This window comes from Egretta garzetta, unplaced genomic scaffold (genome assembly GCF_000687185.1).
Source record: "Egretta garzetta isolate BGI_Z169 unplaced genomic scaffold, ASM68718v1 scaffold5, whole genome shotgun sequence".
Taxonomy (NCBI): domain Eukaryota; kingdom Metazoa; phylum Chordata; class Aves; order Pelecaniformes; family Ardeidae; genus Egretta; species Egretta garzetta.
This window is the reverse complement of record NW_009259707.1, coordinates 1,894,611-1,914,041: the sequence shown is the minus strand read 5'-3', so window position 1 is coordinate 1,914,041 and position 19,431 is coordinate 1,894,611. Positions and strand designations below refer to the sequence as shown.

General features: G+C 41.9%; 1 protein-coding gene across 1 annotated transcript in view; it reads right to left on the bottom strand.

The window, feature by feature from the left end:
- Positions 1-19,160, bottom strand: part of ST6GAL2 (ST6 beta-galactoside alpha-2,6-sialyltransferase 2) — a 25,011-nt gene extending 5,851 nt beyond the window's left edge. Inside the window, exons 1-4 of the mRNA XM_009638925.2 lie at positions 18,254-19,160; positions 13,601-13,698; positions 10,332-10,433; positions 9,116-9,290 (exon numbers count right to left, since the gene is read on the bottom strand). Coding sequence (XP_009637220.1) covers positions 9,116-9,290; positions 10,332-10,433; positions 13,601-13,698; positions 18,254-19,145 — 1,267 coding nt within the window. The 5' untranslated portion in view covers positions 19,146-19,160. The remainder of the gene's footprint in view (positions 1-9,115; positions 9,291-10,331; positions 10,434-13,600; positions 13,699-18,253) is intronic.
- Positions 19,161-19,431: the final 271 nt, after the last annotated feature.

The following is a 19,431-nucleotide window of genomic DNA, read 5'->3' as shown; positions in this document are numbered from 1 at the left end:
TAGGGAAAGCCTGAGTGGCAGCACGGATCCTATACTGCCAGAGTTCTACCTGCACTCCCAGTACGGGATGAAAATTTCACACAGGTCTCAGACATATTTAAGAGGTGCCTATTTTTGTTCTAGAAAGTCTGAGGCTGACTAACACAAATACAGACCTGCACTAGAGACTTCTAAAGCTAGGTGGCATGAGTCCTGCTCTCTGGCTGACCTAGCCATGGACCATAAGCAAAAGTCAATTTTATGTGCAAGGATTAAGCTGAGAGGAGATGGCTTTTTTTTACATGCATAAGGATTAAGGTATGAGAACAGGAGTGAAAGCAGAGAATTACAAAGTACTTAGGGAATGCCAGTAGACATGCACAACTTAAGAAAAAGTAAAACCTGAAAGGGAAAGCCTATAAGCTATCTATAGCATGCAAACGTCAAACGCCTTAGAATGAATGCTGAGAGGAGTCCATGGGGCACAGCGCAAAGTCTGCTTTTCATCAGTGGGCCCTAAAAAAATCTCAGTAAAAACTACATTAACTAGATTAATCTAGTAGTAGCAGTATTACTATCGTGCCTAGGGGATTTGGTCAAGAACCTGTTAAGCTCCGGTACAAACCAGGAGAAATATTGCCAGTCTGAGTGATGACATTGCCATGAGATCTGTGGAGGGGTCTGGAGGGAACTCTGCGGGCAGTTCAGAGTCCTCTCAGAGCAGAGACAACTCTGAAGTTAGATCAGGTTGCTTCGGGTCCTGTCCAGCCCAGTACTGAGTAACTCCAAGGATGGAAATGGAACTGTTTAATCTTTTCAGAAGTTTACTGAAGCATGCAAAACCAATATTGTAGGCATGACTCTGAAACCAGCAAGCAGGCGTGAAAATGACCATCAGATCGGGTCCATTAAGGAAAGTGCCAGAGAGCTTCCTGTAACTATAGGGTTAAGACTAGATTGGAGTAGGCATTGTTAAAGAATGGGCATATATAATTATGCCTTCAGTCCATGATAAACTGCTCAGTTGTCCCCTGTACAGCACCCTCCGGGGCTGGGTTAACCACCAGCTGAGCTGAATCAGTAGAAGAAAGTTACCAAATAGAAATTAAGGTTAAGCAATGGGTATTGTAGGAGTTTTAGACTTAGAGACAACGTAAGGATGTCTCGCAACTAAGGTCAAGGGTTAGAATTTAGAATAAGTTAACAAAGAACACCAAGCTTTTGTGCCACCAGAGAATGAAGACAATGGCATTTGAAATGGGCCAGATGAAGCAGAACTGTGACAGGACGGAGAGGGAACGTGCCAGCAGATGAAAATTGAGAACTTTCTACTGACCAAGAAGAATAGAGGAATTGAGAATGCAGTGGAAACTCACAGTAGACTTTGTCTGTTATGTAATCATGTCGAAAGGGTATATAAGGTGTAAGGTGTATTTTTTACATTGCCACTCACTGAGGTGATGGCCCAGCTCTGAGTTGTAAATAAATGCAAACCTAGAGTAACCCAGAGACTTGTGAAATTCTTTTAACAGGTCTCTTCCAGATCTGATGTGTAAGCTTTAAAACTTTTTGATCTTAAATATCCAATCTAAATTTCATACTAAGGAGAAAGTCAGAGTATCTGGCATGATTTTAGTTTTGGCAAACATGACTGGTGCAACCATACATTTAAAATCACAGCTAAAGGTATTTCTGTATAGGCCACTCTAATTCTAATACCCTTGCTAGATTTTCAAGAGTCCCTTCTGGGTTACAACTGTGAAAATGGAAAAATGCAACATAATTCTGCCTGGCTGGAGAAAAGTTTTTTTGTAGTAGCTCATTCAAAGGTGTGCTTTATGGATGTTTTATAATTGAATGACAATGTTCCTGAATACTGTATTGGACAAAAAAAAAAAAAAAAAAAAAAAAAATACAAAGGACTGTGAGCATAGACTATTTTTTTTTAAATATTTAAAAATATATTATTCCAAAGAAATGATGTGGCTGTCAAGAGAAACAGACAACCTGCAAGTTTGTTACAACAGTACAATATTATATTCTAATAAACTATTATGTATTTCAAATAATTATATATTAGTATTTCAAAATCTTCAGAAAGATGTGTTAGGTTTTTTTTCCTATTTGGCAGATATCTATGGTGTCAAAAAGTGTTGGGTATGGTTTAAACTTGGCCCAGTTGGCACAAATAAACACCTGAGCTTTTACAGTCTGCACTGAAAACATTTAAACCAGAATTGAGATTAAATTCCTTGCATGGATAGTTTATACAAATGAGCATATACTATGGATTCTAATCAAAAGGAGAAAATGTTTTTCAATTTGTTCTTGCCAATTTTAATGACTCAAAAGGTTTTGAGTTTCCAACATGCATCTTTTGTACAATACAATTAGGCTTTGTGGTTAGCACACTAATTTAAAAAAGAATGTTCTCTAGTTTACAAGTAAATAAAATATAGTTTAATATACCTGAATATAACAGATGCTGTATGAAAGCGTCTAGAATAATAAGTGTAATTCAAACATTCCGCAAGAACTCAGCATCATTTTAACAAAATGTAAGAGATGCTGAAAACATTTAAATACACATAATCTGATTATTATACTCACAATGTGTCTCATTTCACACACCCCACAAATTTACTTACAGAAAAGAATTTAGCTAGACACACCAGTTAAGTTTATGTTTGATAATATGTGCACTTCAAAACATTACAAATAAGCATACAAATAAGCATTTCATTTTCTATATGTGAGTCTACTTCTATAGGCTCTATTTATCCTCTCCTGACTGAATTTCAGGTAGCAGAGGAAAATTTGTCACTCCTTGAAACTGGGCCAGATGTGCCTCAGTTATTCTTTGGAACATACAGCAAAATTAGCTCTGCCTTTTTAAAATACTATGTTTCTAAAAAAGAGTACTTTTACCTCTGTTCAGTTCATGAACTATGACAAATACTAACCATGAGAAAACACTACCTAAATTTACAGAAACCCAAATATTTATTAAGGAATTTAATTGTCACCAAATGGCCCTGTACCTAAGCTTAATAAGTTGTGCAATATTTGTCATCTTTGATGTATAGATACTTGTATTATATAGTAGACCTAGAAAATGACATATTTATCACTTCATGCTGAATCCAAAAAGCCGTACGTTAATCACAATAATATGCTCTATAATATGAGCGTAGACTGGAGAATGCTGACCAGTAATATCATATAATTTTAAATGTATTCCTCAAATTTGGGTGACATGCTAGAATGGTAAAGATTTCTTTACGTGATTTGGGGTGCTGCGAGGGGAGAGCTTGCTCTTTTAGCTCTGTATTTCAGGAAGCAGAAGACGCTCAAATTTCAGACTGCTTTTTATTATAATAATAAAAATTTAAAGCTTATCTATTTGGAGGTATTATTTACTTGTGTGATAATACTTGAACAAAGCTGAGCTGCAAAGAGTAAGCACTATTCTGTTCCTTCACCAACTGCTGGCAAACAGCTGAGCAAGTAACAGTAATAAAGGCAACTCTTAATACGTTGGATGGTTTCTTTCAGTTCATGCAAGCGTGTTTTTGCTGAGCAGAGCTGGAGATCAGCTACGTCCTTCTATTCAACATGCTCTCTGAAGCCATTTTAAATTTAAGTTCTTAGTCATCCAATGATCTGCTAATGTTGCAGCGTAATGATAGCCTTGCTCCGTACTGTTGTCTCGATGCATGCAAATGAAGATTAAAATAATGTTATCACCTATTAATGACGCATAACTGTTAAATCTGTAATGCCAACTGTAAAGCCTCAAACAAGCCTTTCTTTCTCCCAACAATAAAGTAATCTGGGCTTAGTTATCATTTTGTGTTCAATGGTTCCTATGTTATGCTAAAAGCTACAACACGTAGGAAAGGCTACCACCTACACAGACAACCTAAAATGTGAAAATCTACCCAGACTATGTTTTGATTTGGGAGTAAAAAAAAAAAAAAATACCACAGACAGAGATTTCAACTTTTTAAAAAGACAAAAGCTGCTGGGCATATAAATGAATTTCAAGTAAAATCACCTCTGAAAAGGTAACACAGCAAAGTGTACTGATGGACTAAGGTAGGTAGGAATTTTAGCAAACAATGTACAAGACCAAAATCTTCATAGAAAAGCCTGTATGTAATCTAGACATGATTGAAAGCCCCCAAACTTTCCAAATGCTCATGTACCATCCCATCCAAGGCACAAAGAATGCTGCTCTTGAGAAACTCAAGGAAGCAGGTTTAGTCCTGTTCTACAGATAATAAAAACGTAAGGTCAGTTTACACAGGCTATCAAGGAGGGCATAGGAACAGTTTTCTTACAGCAGAATGGTAAAAATAGAGACTGCCGATTTATACACCATCCAATGAAAAGATGAGCTTGTATATGGTCAGAAGCGGGGGGGGGGGGAGACGGAGTTCATAATTCACAGTGAAAAATGTATTAGTAGGAAGTGATCAGGTAACACTTATTTCTGCTGCCCAAAGACAGGGAAAATCGATGTTGATTTAGGATTTGCCAGGGGAATACAAATCCCAGATCTGGTGGTTGGATGCTTACATGTCTTCTGAGAAAAACGGAGTAGACCAAAGTCCAAGATGAGATGTAAACGTATCAATACTAATTTGACAAACCCAATTTTCAGCCCAACGTGAACCAACAAATTAACTGCAAAAAGCCACTACAGCAATTGCCTAATGCTAATGCAAGATGATGAGAATACTGTGCAGGGTTTTGTTTAAAAGCATGAAGGAGGCAGCTGCATAAATGATGCAAAAATATGCAAGAATAGGTTCTCAAAGCTCATCTAAGGATTAGATTAGGGAGACAAAGAGTAAATAATTCATAATGAGGAGCGACGTTAACTAAGCTATGACATGCCGCATAAGGCAAAGTTACAAGCCAGGGAAAGTCCACATGAGTGTCTCAGAAAACAAGCCAAAAAAGAGTCCCAGATTAAAATAAAAGGGTTTTTTTACCCTGGTGAACCTTCCCCCCACAAAAAAACCCAGTCTCTGTGTTCCTTTGGTCATTATTCACAGCCTTTGAGCTAGAAAATACTACACTAAAGGGTGACTTATCTGTGCCAAATCAATCCTTCCTAGCCATGCCATGCCCCCAGAAGTAACCCATAATGAGTGGCCGCCATTTGACAGGCAATGAGTTCAGCCTACTTTCAACGATGCCCTGAACTTACACCCATCACTGGGTTGGGTAGAAAACAATGTTAAAGTAGTAACAAATTGAGTGGAAAAGACCACAGTCAGATGTGGGCTCTGCATGTAGTGTTGTTAAGGTGCAGCCTGGCACCGCTGAGGGATGGGCCGCCGTGGGCTGACACCCTGTTTAGAAGAAAACTGAAGACAGGAACATCTATGGGTTAGAACTTGATGGAGAGCGAGAAACTGCTCTTAGAGGAAGCTGATCTGCATTGGGTAATATTCATCTCACCTGGTTTTAGACCTCCACGGTGTGCATGTGGTGTACGTTACCGTCTCAGAAGTGTTTCAGTTGAACATGAGGAAGAACTTTACTTTTGAGGGTGACAGAGCACTGGAACAGGCTGCCCAGGGGGGTTGTGGGGTCTCCTTCTCTGGAGATATTCAAAGCCCACCTGGACGATGTCCTGTGCAACCTGCTCTAGGTGAGCCTGCTTTAGCAGGGGGGCGGGACTAGATGATCTCCCAAGGTCACTTCCAACCCCTGCCATTTTGTGATTCTGTGAAGTGGCTGGAAGCAGTGACATATTTAAAAGGCTTAAAACAGTAGATGAATGTACACCAAATGAAGTATTACTAAAGCATTCTAGACTTGTGCCTTATTTTGTATGTCCCCTGTAGAGCACAACCAGTCCTACTCTGGTGCCACACTCCTCTCCCCATCCTCTCCTCTCCTCTCCAGCTGGGACATGTGCTATGCTTCCCTCACCCCAGCTATTGCACTCCTATTGCCTCTCCTCAGCAACAGGCCGGCTCAGAGCTAATGTACGTAGGGTTTTGGGGAACCAGTGGCCCCAGGAAGGAGTTATGCTGAGACAGGGCATCCCATACCCCAAAGGAAGCACAAAAAATATTCTTCTCCCTAGCTCCCACTTGGTGGAGACACGCGGGAAAAAAGATCCTACCTCTTCTCACTCTCTCACTCCCCTAAAGTCACAGCATGCAAGAGACTACCTCTTCCCCACAAATGACCCGCTGGCCCCTTTTTTCCAAGAGACTTAATAATATTGCGACTGAAGTACTTTAATACAGCTATCAACAATGTTAACAGATGCCCCTGACATCAAGCACTGCTGAAGGATGGCGACTCGTTGCTGCAGAAGAGCACCGTGAGAACACGTTCCACCAAGCATCCTCCCTTCGGGAAGACTCAGTTTCTTATAAATAGTGCTAAGCGGCAGAAATAGATACAACTGTCAGGTGAAAAATGTAATTACTGCAGAAACACTCTTAAGACTACCCTAAAACATTCCTGACATTCCTGAAAGGAGATCATCTGATGTTTCCATGTTTTAATTTATACATTTGTCCAATTTTGTTAACTGTGGGTAAAGAGGGTTAAAAAGGTTGAAACAAAAGGGCTTCACTTGGTCCAGAAAATTTTTTTATTTTTTTTTTTTACCTTTTCCATGTTACTGGCAGCAACAGTGATGTGAGGAACTGCTGCTCTTCCTCCACAAGTAACCACAGCTCACGGAGGGCTGCCTGACTTTCTGCTGGTGTAAATATGGACAAAACGGATCCTTGCGCAGAGTCTGTATCTGTTCTAACTGCAGAGCATTGCACACAGATTTACAGTAAGTTATTCTAATAAAGTGATTAGAATCACTATGCTCCATGCTATAAAGAGCTTAGATTCAGGGATAGAGGTCCCCCTGCCTTTGAAAATTCACACCCTCTATTTACCAACAGCCTCTCTTCATTCATGCAGCTATTTTGAGCACAATGGTATTAGCAGTGTGGCCATTTAACAAACCATTTGCCCGTCCCTTCTTGAAATTAGACAGACACTCATGTTTTGTGATGGTCATCATTTACCCACGCTTCCTATTTATTTTAAAGGAAAGAATTTTATAGAATTTGTAAGAATTGTGTAGAAACTCAACATTCAGGATATGCCTTTCATACAGGTGCACTCAGTTGTGTCTGCCAGCTTCACTTCCAACTGGACATTTACTGCAGGAGTTGTTGAGAGATACCTGATCTGAAGACTTTTCAGATTTCTGCCAACCTGCATTATATTTTTCATGCTTTATCTTGCCCTTTATGTCCACCTTCGACAATATGCAGCAGCATTTCTGCGCTGTCTCCCGGTTTATATTACGTAACATACGCAATGCATAAATATCCATTCAATAAGGTTACTATAATAGGAAGCCTTTCCCTAATAAAATATTTAAAATGCATCTAATAAGAACATTAGCTAGTTATCAAATGAAGTGAATATGACTCCTGATAAGCTTGTCTTACTGCCTTGTTTTCTTAAAGCCAGTAATAGGATTACCAAAATGTCTAAGCACCTCCTTTGGAAAAGAACAATATAAATAAAATACCCAGTAGAGGTGAAGGAGGCAAATTTGCATCTGTACACACCGAGTGTATATATATATCTATATATATCTGTTCAGCTTTTGTTGTTAATGTTTTTGCTTGTTTAATGATTGGTATTTTCAAAGCATTCTCTGCTTGAAGGATATTCTTTGTCAGGAACATTTAGATTTGGGGTTGAAGATTACCTTTCTATTCTTACAGTGAAATTAACTCAATTTCTTCAAAGAAAGCTTTTGACGTGTTTCTTATATATGGTGGAAGTACAGACTGACAGCACAATGGTCCTCTTCACTATTCATATAATCAGCAGCTGTTAACCTATTTTTATCAACAACTTCACTACTCCAAGAAATGCTTTTGCAAAATGTGAGTGCTGCTGGTGAGATCATTCCACACGAGCAGACTTCTCCTTATGCAATTTTACAAACAGGTTCCAAAAATCTCACTTCAAGAAGTAACCAACTGCCAAGGCATCCTCCTCCAGCACACAAGGCCTCCTCTTCTTTCCACTCATGCTCCAGGTAAGCACAACCCACTCAGGTCATAGATGGGCATCTCCTAGACGCTTTTGTGTCATCCCTCTGAGAGACCCAGCACCCTCCCTAAGGCCTCTGGTGGGCTCCACGATATCATGGGATGCCACTACTATACACAAATCCCAAGATAAGTGCTCAGAACTGGTTTTCCCATGTTGGGTGCAATCTCAGGTATCTTCACTATCAAGATTTGGACAGAATGATTAAGAGCATATTCTGCCTGCAACAAATACATAGACCAATATCACACTGTCAAGGAAGAAAGGCTGAAGTTTCCAAAGTGGAAGGCGGTATTTGGAGCTCTATTGCCCTCTGTGCCTCTAGAAGCATTAGCAAGGAAGACCCTGACTCAGCCCGACTACTCTCATTGCTCCTCCTTTAGACATTCACAACCTGCTATGCATCAGATAAGTCGTTATGTTGTATGAACTGTGGGCACAGTGCCAAATTATCCCCCAAGAAATACTATGGAAGGACCAAAAAATACAATGGAAGTCTGTTCCTTCAAGTGTAAGAAGAGAGGAGATGCTTTGGGTACTTTCAGACTGAGCACTGGAAGCCATGACAGGGCGTAGGAAATCCCACTCCTTGACCCCTGTAGGGAATACAGCTTGGCCAGTCAGACTGTATCAGTGATTTCATCCTCTCTGTACGATCTGCCATATGCTTTCACTTGTCTGATGCATCTCTGCTCTATCATCCTAACAAAGAACTTCAGAATCAAGTAGGTTTTCAATAGATAGATTAATATGGGCTAAAACAAACTTCTCACAGATGTATGTATGTTTTATAAATCCGGTATGCATACTATGGATGTGAAGGGCAAGAAAGCAGAACATTAAATTCACCCAATTATTTCACAGTTCTCATACTGCATGTTTTAGCTAGTCATTGCTTCTATACAGAGCACCAAGAACAAACAGTACATGTGTATGGACTTGATCCTCATACAACGTACACATTTACAATTCTGAATTTTTTTTTGTTTTAATGTAACATGTCTACCAGGCCCATCTTTGATACACCTACCAATAAAACCTGAAGAAGGAGGGTTGGGCTGTATCTTCTCTTTAGTGTTCTCCTGAATGATGTCCCAGAGCTGCCATATAAACTTTGGATGGAGAATGTAAAACGGCTGGTTTGGATTCTTCCTGCGATGCTGCACGTAGGGAGTGAACAGATTGTAGTCTGGCTTCTTGTACCACTGGGAACAAAAAAATAAGAATTTTTTTTTTTTTAATCTTATGGTATCCAATGTGTTTTGAACACTACATGCAAAATCATGCCAACTAGTTTCATTCAGGTTCTTCAGGACAGAAGCAAAGGTAGCAAAGCAGCCTGCACTGGTGGACGCTTCTAGAAAGCCAGTCCTCGCTCCAGGCTAGTCCGCTTCCTTCCTTCATACAGAGACTCCCAAGAAGCAATTCACTGCAGCGGGATGAGCCAACCTCCTCTCCCACTCACAGGCCCATGTTAAATGAGGGGTTCAAAGAGCCTTGACACAAGACCTGGGTGAGGAGACCAACCTTCCTCCAAATGCTTCCCCTGGCAGGAGACAGGCAGCCTCCGGCATCTGTTGCTAAGGGAGTTCAGCAGATGAAGGTTCCCTTTCCACTTTGCAGCCTGCTCAGCTCCGAGCTCCCCTTGCCAAGAACCATCAGATCAACTGGTCCACTGGAGCTGCCGCACCAGCCAAAGCTGAGACTCCCCCGGGACAAGCAGACTGCTGCTCCTGGCAAGGGGGCGGGTGGTGGGGCACAGATGGCTGTGGGGGAGTGGGCACAAAGAGAAGACTGATGGGGAGGAGGCCTGAGAAATGGGGAAGGCACCAAGAGAGAGTTTCATTCGGGTAGTGTATTTTGTCTGGGAAGGCAGAGGGGAAGGTGGGAAAAAATGGATGCAGTTCTTCACCTTTCCTAATGAAACCTCCTTCTGAAATCTAGCAATGTTCCCTCCTTGGCAAACACACAGAAAACTCACTGCTATGTGAAAATAGCAGTATTTTATAAAAAAACACCCCCACCATCCATCTATCCTAGCATCTCAGAGCAGTCCATTCCAGTACGAGTGCTGGCTACTAAAAAGCTTTTGACCAATAAACTGATTTTGACCAATTCATGCAGAAATAGAAGACTTTGGGGTTCATCGCAACAAGTGAGAGCCAGGAGACTGCAGTACTAAATACATTCATTTTCTCCTGTGCTTTCAGACTGATTGGGAAGAAAGGTCCAGGCAGACGTCTTACCACATTCAGATTTGCAGAGTAGGGGGCTGGATCCCAGGCTACTAAGATAACATCTTTGTACAAGGAGCTGTCGACAAAGTGATGGTTCGGGTTGGTGAGAATCTGCAAACACAGACGCAAAGAATTGCACAGTGTTAAAAGCAAGTGGGATCCAGAAAAATGGCAAAATGCTTCTCTAAAATGAACAGTCCTCCCCACACTGCTGTTTGTTCTGCTTTAATTCTGGTTGTTTTTAAGCATCTTGTTTTGTTAAAAAAAATATATAAAAATAAGCTTAGCCATAAACAGCACTCCTGACAGTTTGAAGTAGCAGTATGCTGAATTACTCTCCATCTGTGAGGGATGTGATGGGACCACTTGAGATGCTGCATAATTGTATATTAACACTACCGTGCATCCTAGAACTTGAAAACGAAAGCTACAGTATTTCAGACTGCCCATGGGATCCTCTTCCTGGACACAGAACAACCTTCTTTGAAAGGCTACAACCCCCAAGGATAATGTCTTTTTTTTTTTTTTTCTTCCTGCTCCCCTCCCCCCTGTTTTGGTTGCTTTCTCATTTCAATAGCAAGACAGTCTCATTTCAAGTCACTCCAAAAAGGCAAATTAGACCATGACTGTAAAAGCTGATGTATCTAGAAAAACAATTCCAAGAACAGGTGCATGACAGGGCTATTTTTAAAGTAACTGTTTTATTGCTCTGATCTACTGCTCCCATGTAACTCCCTCCCGCATCTCCTGGTACTCTGCCTGATCCTCCCACCCCACTGGAAGTTCACTCTCCACTCCTGATGGCTCATCCCTTCCCAGATCCTCCATGCCTAACCAGATCGCTCTGTTTCCTGGTGCGTCCAATCTCAGGCAGCACTGAGCTGAATGATTTCAGCATTGGTTGAAACAGTGTGAATTTGGCTCCAGCTGTTAAGCTAATCAACATTCCAGACAAATAAATTCATACTAATTTTCATTTCCCTTTAGGATCCAATGAGCCATATTTGATTATGCATATTTTTCTTCAGAAAAATAATATTGTTGCCATAGCAATATTCCTCCTACCATAAACTTTGAGCTTAATGACTCTCACCAGCCTTCTACAACAAGAACAGAATTAGTCGTGCTGCCATCAGGATCCCCAATTGCATTTCTCAGAGCAGTTTTCGCCTGAGACCATAAACTCCTTTTTTGAGAGTATAGAGTAAACAGACCAAAAGGTCAAGCTTTTAAAAGCTGGGTTCCACAGTTATCACACAAAGGAGCTCTTACTTGCCTTTCAGTAAGCAAGAGTCCTTTAGAGGTGTTGTCCACACATATTTCACTCTCAGTGAGCCTGCATTCATATGTATGAGATGAGTTTCTTCTGGAATAACAATATCTGTTGTGGCTGCACTGGCTTCCTTCACATCCTTTGGGCTCTCCCAGCAGAGGACATGAGGGAAGAAGAGGACCACAGCAGCCTTTTAATCAACTGAAAGCAGGAATCTCCAACAGCGAGGAGAGAAGGAGGGTCAGTACACCTGTATGGGTAACCCATCTTCAGTACTGGTAGGGAAACCAACTTTTATCAAGCGGGCTGCGCAGATTTCTCCCCCAGGCAGAGGAAGGCCAGTTTCTCAGCAGGTGGTCAGCACATCACAGGTGGCTTCTGACCTCTTTGAAGGAGCAGAGAGGTGGTGAGAATATGAATGTGAGGAAGCCGTGTGAGCTGACCTGGCTTGAATTTTAGCCATGACCTGTGTTTTCTTGAGAGGCCTTGTGGAGATCAAGCAACGTGCCATGCAGGAGAGAATACCACAGGACCCCCCGTTACCACGCCGGTGGGAGCATACTGCAGCAGCTCTGGGAGCCAGGAGGACCCCAGCCTGCTGTGAGCAGCAGGGAGCAGCTAATTTACCCATTCAGCCTCTCTGAATTGTCTGGGGAGCTAACAAAGCTCAGATCACTCCCTGGATGCACTTCTCTCTTCTACAGGGAGCCTAGGGAGACTAGTCAACTAAATAAAGTTTATATACCCTTCTCCTTGCCCAGCACAGGAGTTCAGGCATGGTCAGTAACCAGGATGTTTGGGCTAACAGTAAAACAAAGAACAGCCAAAAAAAAAAAAAAAAAAAAAAAAAAAAAAGTGGTAAAATAAACGTCATTAAGATCAACGTTCTCTAATACCTTGATTTCAGCACTAAATCCAGAGTAAGATATTTCTGCTTTCTTTCCCTGAACAAAAGAGAGAGGGCATACTTGACCCAGATCACTTCAAAGATCTGGTCGGCCCTACAGCCTTACAAAGAGGTACAAAACAAGCGTGACAGGAATGACAGTGAACAGTCCTCTCTGCAGTGGCAAAGAACAGGAACTTACACACACACAGAACACACCCCACCAAGGATGGGTTTTGCGTGGGCAGTCACTCAAAGAAGAGGAATAAAAAATGAACTCATAAGAATTTTGCTGTCGTTCAGCAAGAATCAGTATGTATAGAGCATGCTACACGGCCAACCATACTACTGATGTTGACTAATTAAACTCACCATTTCAATATGTCATAAAATTTCACAGTCATTCTGTTGTTGCTTTTTGGCTGCATTTCATAAAGAGGAACGAGGCTTGGTTTGCCCAAGACCAGAGTCCAGGGTTTTTTTTTTCAAAATGGAAAAACTACTCTTAACCATAAGGTGTCACTATAGCTCAATGCACAATTACTTGTTGACACTCATATGCAGAAAAACCCATTTTCTGTTTCCAATCAGATGAATAGACTCACCTGGCATGTAATATCCAGTGTACATTGAAAGTTTTTTACTAGTTCATTCTAAATTTTTAAAGAACAATGACTTGCCTAAAGTTATGTGTTAGAACAACTCAGTTCCCATTTCTTTTGCCTTCCAACAAGGAAATAATCAGGGAACCGGAGAATATGAGAAAAGAACTTTGGGATCCCCACAGCCTGGGCTTTGTGAAGATCCAGGATGCAGTGTGGCGAAGGTCGTCTGTACTGACAGCTCTGGCATCCTGCAAAGCCTTTACAGATGTAGGACACATGAGAAACTTTACAAACCAATGCTTTGAAACAAGGATATCAAGTAACTAGGGCAATCACTCTACACTGACAGCAGGGGGAACATCCCTGTAAGGGAGAGCTTTTACCTGCTCTGCATCATGACTGTTAAATCACCAGCTGTTTCCCAGATTACCCAGCGCTTTCTCAGAAGTTATTAATTTAATGTCACATTCTACAGGAATGACATTGACTTGAATTCACAAAAAGAAGATCTTACCTGAGAGTTAATGATCCGCATGGTTGTTTTATTTCCAACATCTTTTTCATAGCCACGTGTCGGAGCAGAATTAAATCTTAGAACAGCATCATGAGAATCTAAGAGCGTAAATGAGGGGTTAATTTGTTTCTCTTAGTAATACAGAACAGTAGAATAAAACAAGTGATCTAAACTAATGTCAAACTTACACATTTCTCCTAATCTTGATATTCTAAGGATGATAAAAATTCTGTAACATGCAAACAAAAATCCTCTTGCATCTGCCATACGTTATTAACATTATTAAAATCCACCGGAAAAAAGTTCAGAATCATCTATTAATTTAGCTTGCAATACATAAATATTTCTCTTAATTGGATAAACTTAGTGTGGGAAGGATATTAGTACACCCAGTACACACAATTACTTGCTATTTCTATTGCAAAATTTACAAAGAATTACTGCATGCAAAAGCGTGTTAACTACAAGGATATTTAATTGAACATTTGAATGAATAACTATGCTTATGCCTGTGCGTCACAGTATTTTATAGTACCTGAAAATCTCAGACTACCCCAAACCTATTAATCATACCGTGTACTTATTCTCAAGGTCAGTTCAAGCCTTAGAGTCTCTGTAGGGAAGTCATCCCACAAACTTGCTCACACACAGAAACCTGAGGATCCCCTTGGTAGCAAAGATATAACAAAGCTGAACCGTCAAAGTTTCCCCACGAGCTGTTGACCTCAGAGTCATGCAGAATAGAAAGCAGCTGTAAGTCAAGTATGGGTCAAGGGTAGACACTACGTGCAAGCCTCTGCTGGATAAAAGATAATCACCCTCCCAGGGCTTCTTTTAAGGGGATCTCAAAGCCAAAAGGTGTGAGGGAGAGTAACACATTATATCCATCGTCCAGAAACCCACTGTCCCTGCCAAAAGCCCGCTCTTTGGTCTACTTTTGTCCCTTCTATCGATGGAAGCAGAGAACATGATTCAGGCCAAAATGGGCATGTAATGCCTTAACCCATAGGTGGTTTATACAGCTGTTTATCTCCAGTCTCTTAAAATGTGGTTGTCTGTCACTCAAAAATGGAGGAGGCAGAAGTTTCCAAAGATAACCAACATGCTTCAATGGAGTTCAGGCCTGATCCTATCAAATCAGGATCTTCTGTCCTTTCACACCTTTACTCCAATCTCAGCCATACTTGCTTGCTTTAACATGTTGTGTCTGAAGAGATTTTTTGCCAAATGTCCACCGAGCCCAACCCCTCTGAAGCTAAGAAAAAGCCTCCGCTCCTTCTATGTCCCTGTGCAGGGACAACCCCAGCCTCAATGCCTAACATAAGCATCTTGATTGCGTAGGAGCTACAGTCAACAGAAGCTGCAGGTCCTCCACATTTTTGGAAAAGAAAAACAAAGGTCCTTTATACTTGAAACCTGCTTATGAATTTAAGAACATGAATTTGTCGTCCATTTGACAACTTTCTGACAATCTGTTGACTTGAGAACTGGGAATCGGGTTGGGAAACGGGAATTGTGTGGCTCGTAACTTGAGAGAGTGTGCTGTGTTTCCAACATCATTCATGCTGGTTCTTTGTATCAAGAGTAAACATCTTTCCTTCACCATAAAATATATGATCAGGATGCAGCCTACCACTGACAACAGCTGGTTTTAAGTGAACTGATTTTAATCTTATTAAGTATTTGGAGATAAACATTTTATAAAAAGTTTGGGTCTTGATCACAGATCCCTTCCTGAGGATACAAAATAATTGGGTCTCCCATTAAATAGCATGACCACGATGGGAGTGTTTGCTGTACTTGCACAGTATTTCCATAGCTAGTTTGATTCAAAAACAGTCGGAAGGGCAGGAGGGAGAAGGGCAAAAGGCAGAACACAAATCAACATTTCTGTCTGCGTTTCTAACAGGAGCACAGAAGAGGGAGCTAAAGACCTATGAAGAGAAAGGTCCTCTGCTCCTGCCCTCTTAAGCCTTTTTTTTTCTTTCAGGAGGATAAATAGTAAAAGCCTTTTGCCTGCAGAAACTTCATCAACCAAGGCTGTACAGCCCATGGCCCAAAAACGAGAACTCATGCATGGGGTGGTTCTTCCCCCGCTCCTTGATGATGCTGACTTTGCCATGCCCTAGTGGATACGAAGGAGCTCAGCACGGGTGCCAGGGTGACTCCACAGAGCAAGGTGCCTCCACACTGGCAAGTTTGCTTGTGTTCTCCACCAAGAGCTGGTAGCCCTGGCACTGGCTCTGGCAGAGGACAGTCTTGTCCTACAGCTGTGCATGTTCCATTTGCTGGAACATGTCCAGAGGAGAGCAACCAAGCTGGTGAGGGGTCTGGAACACAAGTCATACAAGGAACGGCTGAGGGAACTGGGGTTATTTAGTCTGGAGAAGAGGAGGCTGAGGGGAGACCTGATCGCCCTCTACAACTACCTGAAAGGAGGCTGTAGCCAGGTGGGGGTCAGTCTCTTCTCCCTGGTAACAGATGATAGGACGAGGGGGAATGGTTTGAAGCTGCGCCAGGGCAGGTTTAGGCTAGACATTAGGAAAAACTTCTTCACCAAAAGGGTTGTCAGGCTCTGGAATGGGCTGCCCAGGGAGGCGGTAGAGTCCTCATCCCTGGAGGTATTTAAAAGAAGGATAGATGAGGTGCTTAGGGACATGGTTTAGTGGTGGGATGGCAGGGTTAGGTTAAAGGTTGGACTCAATAATCTCAAAGGTCTTTTCCAACCAAAGAGATCCTATGATTCTATGAGGAAAAAGACCATCTTGAACAGTCTGATCTTTCCCTTCCTGGTCAGACTCCTCTCAATTTTTCAAGGACTAGGGGGGATGTGGAAAGGCATGGCCAAGAGCTCAGCTGTAGGACATACTACCTGAACTCTGCAGGGGAAGCGTAACTTCTTCCCCATAGGAATAATAATAATACAAACAGATGCTGGAGCTTCCATTTCCCATGTCAAGTGGGAAACACTGGCACAATGTCTCCAGCGTATTAGCACTTCCCAGAAGCCGCACTGACCGCTAAGACCCATAGGTTTGCACCAGGCCCTTCTGCGTACAACAAGTAGGAAGAGATCTTCAAGTTCTGGGTAGGCCTTACCAAACAGCATTTCCTCCCTTTAGGCGGCATCAGATGACCATTTCCCAATGAAATCAAAAGCTCTTCCTCAGAGAATGCCATAAGCTTTCTGTGCCCAGAGTGTTCCCGAAAAAATGGGCACACACAGGAGCATACGGGCCCCAGGTACCACGTCAAGCACCAAAGTCCACAATACCTGGGCTGCATCTGAGTGTGGAAATATGTCATGATGCATGTTGTAATATGTAATGATGTAAATATGTCACTACGTGCTATGGATTCTCCAGCACAGCACTAATCCATACTGCTGTAAACTGGATGTACTGGGGAACACTGACAGAAGATCTTGTTTCAGTCTACGATAACACATTGGAGAAGGGAGGAACTGTTAAGCTTTTTCACCCCAAAGATTCCTAAATCGGTGGGCCTTCCTGTGAAATTGGGGGTTACCCTGCTGTGTTTTTAACTGCAGGCCGGCTGGGCACCCGTGCTGTGCTGGAAGCTTATTAGAATAGTTTGATAATGATAGCAGCTCTAACATATCCCAGAGATTTAAAGGAAACTCATCTGTATCAAAGAGATGATACAGTGCAATGAAGCAAGAACTGGGATGTGAAGTCCTGGAAGATGGGAGGATTAATGAGTGAACATCAAAAGGTTTTTATAGAGAGCTAAAGCAGATAACTCTTCTTGCTCCAGAAGCAAATTTGAGACATACATTTCCTCCTTCTTTCAGCACTCTTAGCATACTGCACGTGTACTAAAAAATTAAGAACAACTGAGATGTTAACACGAGTAGTAGCACTCATTTTTGAGAAGAAAAAAATAAAACTGGCCTGGATTAGTTTTGTGGCTCCGCAATCCTTTTCTGAACAGCTACCACAAAACTCCCACCTTGAAGTGGGGAATTCTGTGGGACGCTGACATCTCAGCACATCTGCAACCCCACCGGCTCAGTGCAGCAATGGAAAATCAATGTGTGGAGATACTTGAACTCATTTAAATTCACTCTTGGAAAAGAGGTCAGGGGACTTGACCTCAGCACATGAGGCTGCTCAAGGCTCTGAATTCCCTATGCCCGTGAACTCTAGACATGCAACAGATGACAAGGATGCTCTACTGCTTCTTGGCATGGAGACAAAGTTTGGTCGGGGATAGAAATACAACAAGCAGTTTCTCCATGAGCAACCACAATATACAGACAGGTACAACACAGATTTGCAGAATAAAACCTGAGCATGGCTCTAATCTGCTGAAGAAGTAAACACATGTTGCAGCAAAATGTCAAATACATCAGATCTGATGAAACCAGTGCCTCCTTTATACTACAAGCTGTAATATGATAAGAAGGCATCATTGTTTTCTTTAAATCAAATTATGACTTCAGGCCTGATTTTCCTTTCAGTTACATTGTCCTGAAAGGGAACAGCTTCACTGAAGTCCATAAGCTCACATTCACGGTGAGATAGCACTGGTGAGAGAGAACAACCAGACTTTACAGACCTGTGCTTGAGAAAAATGAACCTTTTGAAAGACAAACATAAACACACACATGCATAGATGCACTTCACCCACCTATTTCATCCCCTAGAGAGGAGTTCAGTATTGCACCAGCAGACATAACTACAGCACAGCTCCCAAAGCCATGTGTATACAATTTGCCCAGTGGAATTTGGGGAACGTGCTTTTCCCATCCAAGAGTGGAGAAGGGAGCCTCCTTGCCATCTATTGTTTTCACATTCACCCTTTCTTTCAGCTCGCAGAATAGCTGGTCTCCTGTCAACTTGGAGTTTCGCTTCCCCTTGAACCGCACCCCATGCTTATTGGTGCTCAAATAATCTTTCATCGCCTTCTGCAGTCGAGGGTTTAGCATCTTGGAAGAGACATCCCCTTTCCAAAGCTTGTAAAGAAAGGATTTTGACATTGTGGAATATAGCCCATCCCAGTCATCAGATTCATCAAGCATCTGGCTTCTCCTGTGCTTTGTGCTCCTTCTCCTCATTCTTCTCTGATGGCTCCAGTTGTTCTGTAAAATATTTACTTTTGGATTATCCTCATCAGCAGAGATGAATTTTGCTATCTCTTGAAGGTGGTTGTGTGACCGAGGCTGACCAGCAGCAAATAAATAATCGTCATTCACTTGGTAGAAAGCACTTTTTGATTTTCTTCCTATCTGGGATGGAAAAAACTCGTCTTCATTTCTAAAGGCATCTTCCAAATCAGTCCATTTCTTAATACTTCCAGTCCCCGATTTAAATGTACCTAAGAGATCTTCATTAAGAAGCACCTCGTTCCCATCGATGGCTTCAGAGAACGATGGATCGTGAATGGCTCCCATGATGACTCTCTGCTTGCCCTGAACAGTGTTGATTTCTGTGAAATAGATGAATATCACCAGAAAAAGCAGACCCCATGCAAAGATCCCAAACAGCATGAGTTGTTTCCATTGCTTCAAGTTAGGTTTCATGGCAATGCCTTTACCAGCTCCTCTGTACCTTGAAGTATCGGTGAAGGAAAATGAAACCTGGAAAGAACATCAAATATTAATCAAGAATCGCTCTAAAAATAGATACAATTCAGAAATATCTTAACACGCTTTGATAGAAGGCGCAGAACTAATCTCCGAGCTGTAGCACGGCGGCTTTAGAAGCAGAGACAAACTCCAGAGCCTGCAGACACTCGGAGTGACACGCTTTGGCTGTAACCACGCAGTGACAGCTGCTAGCTACAAAAGAAGCTGGTGGCCAGTTTCT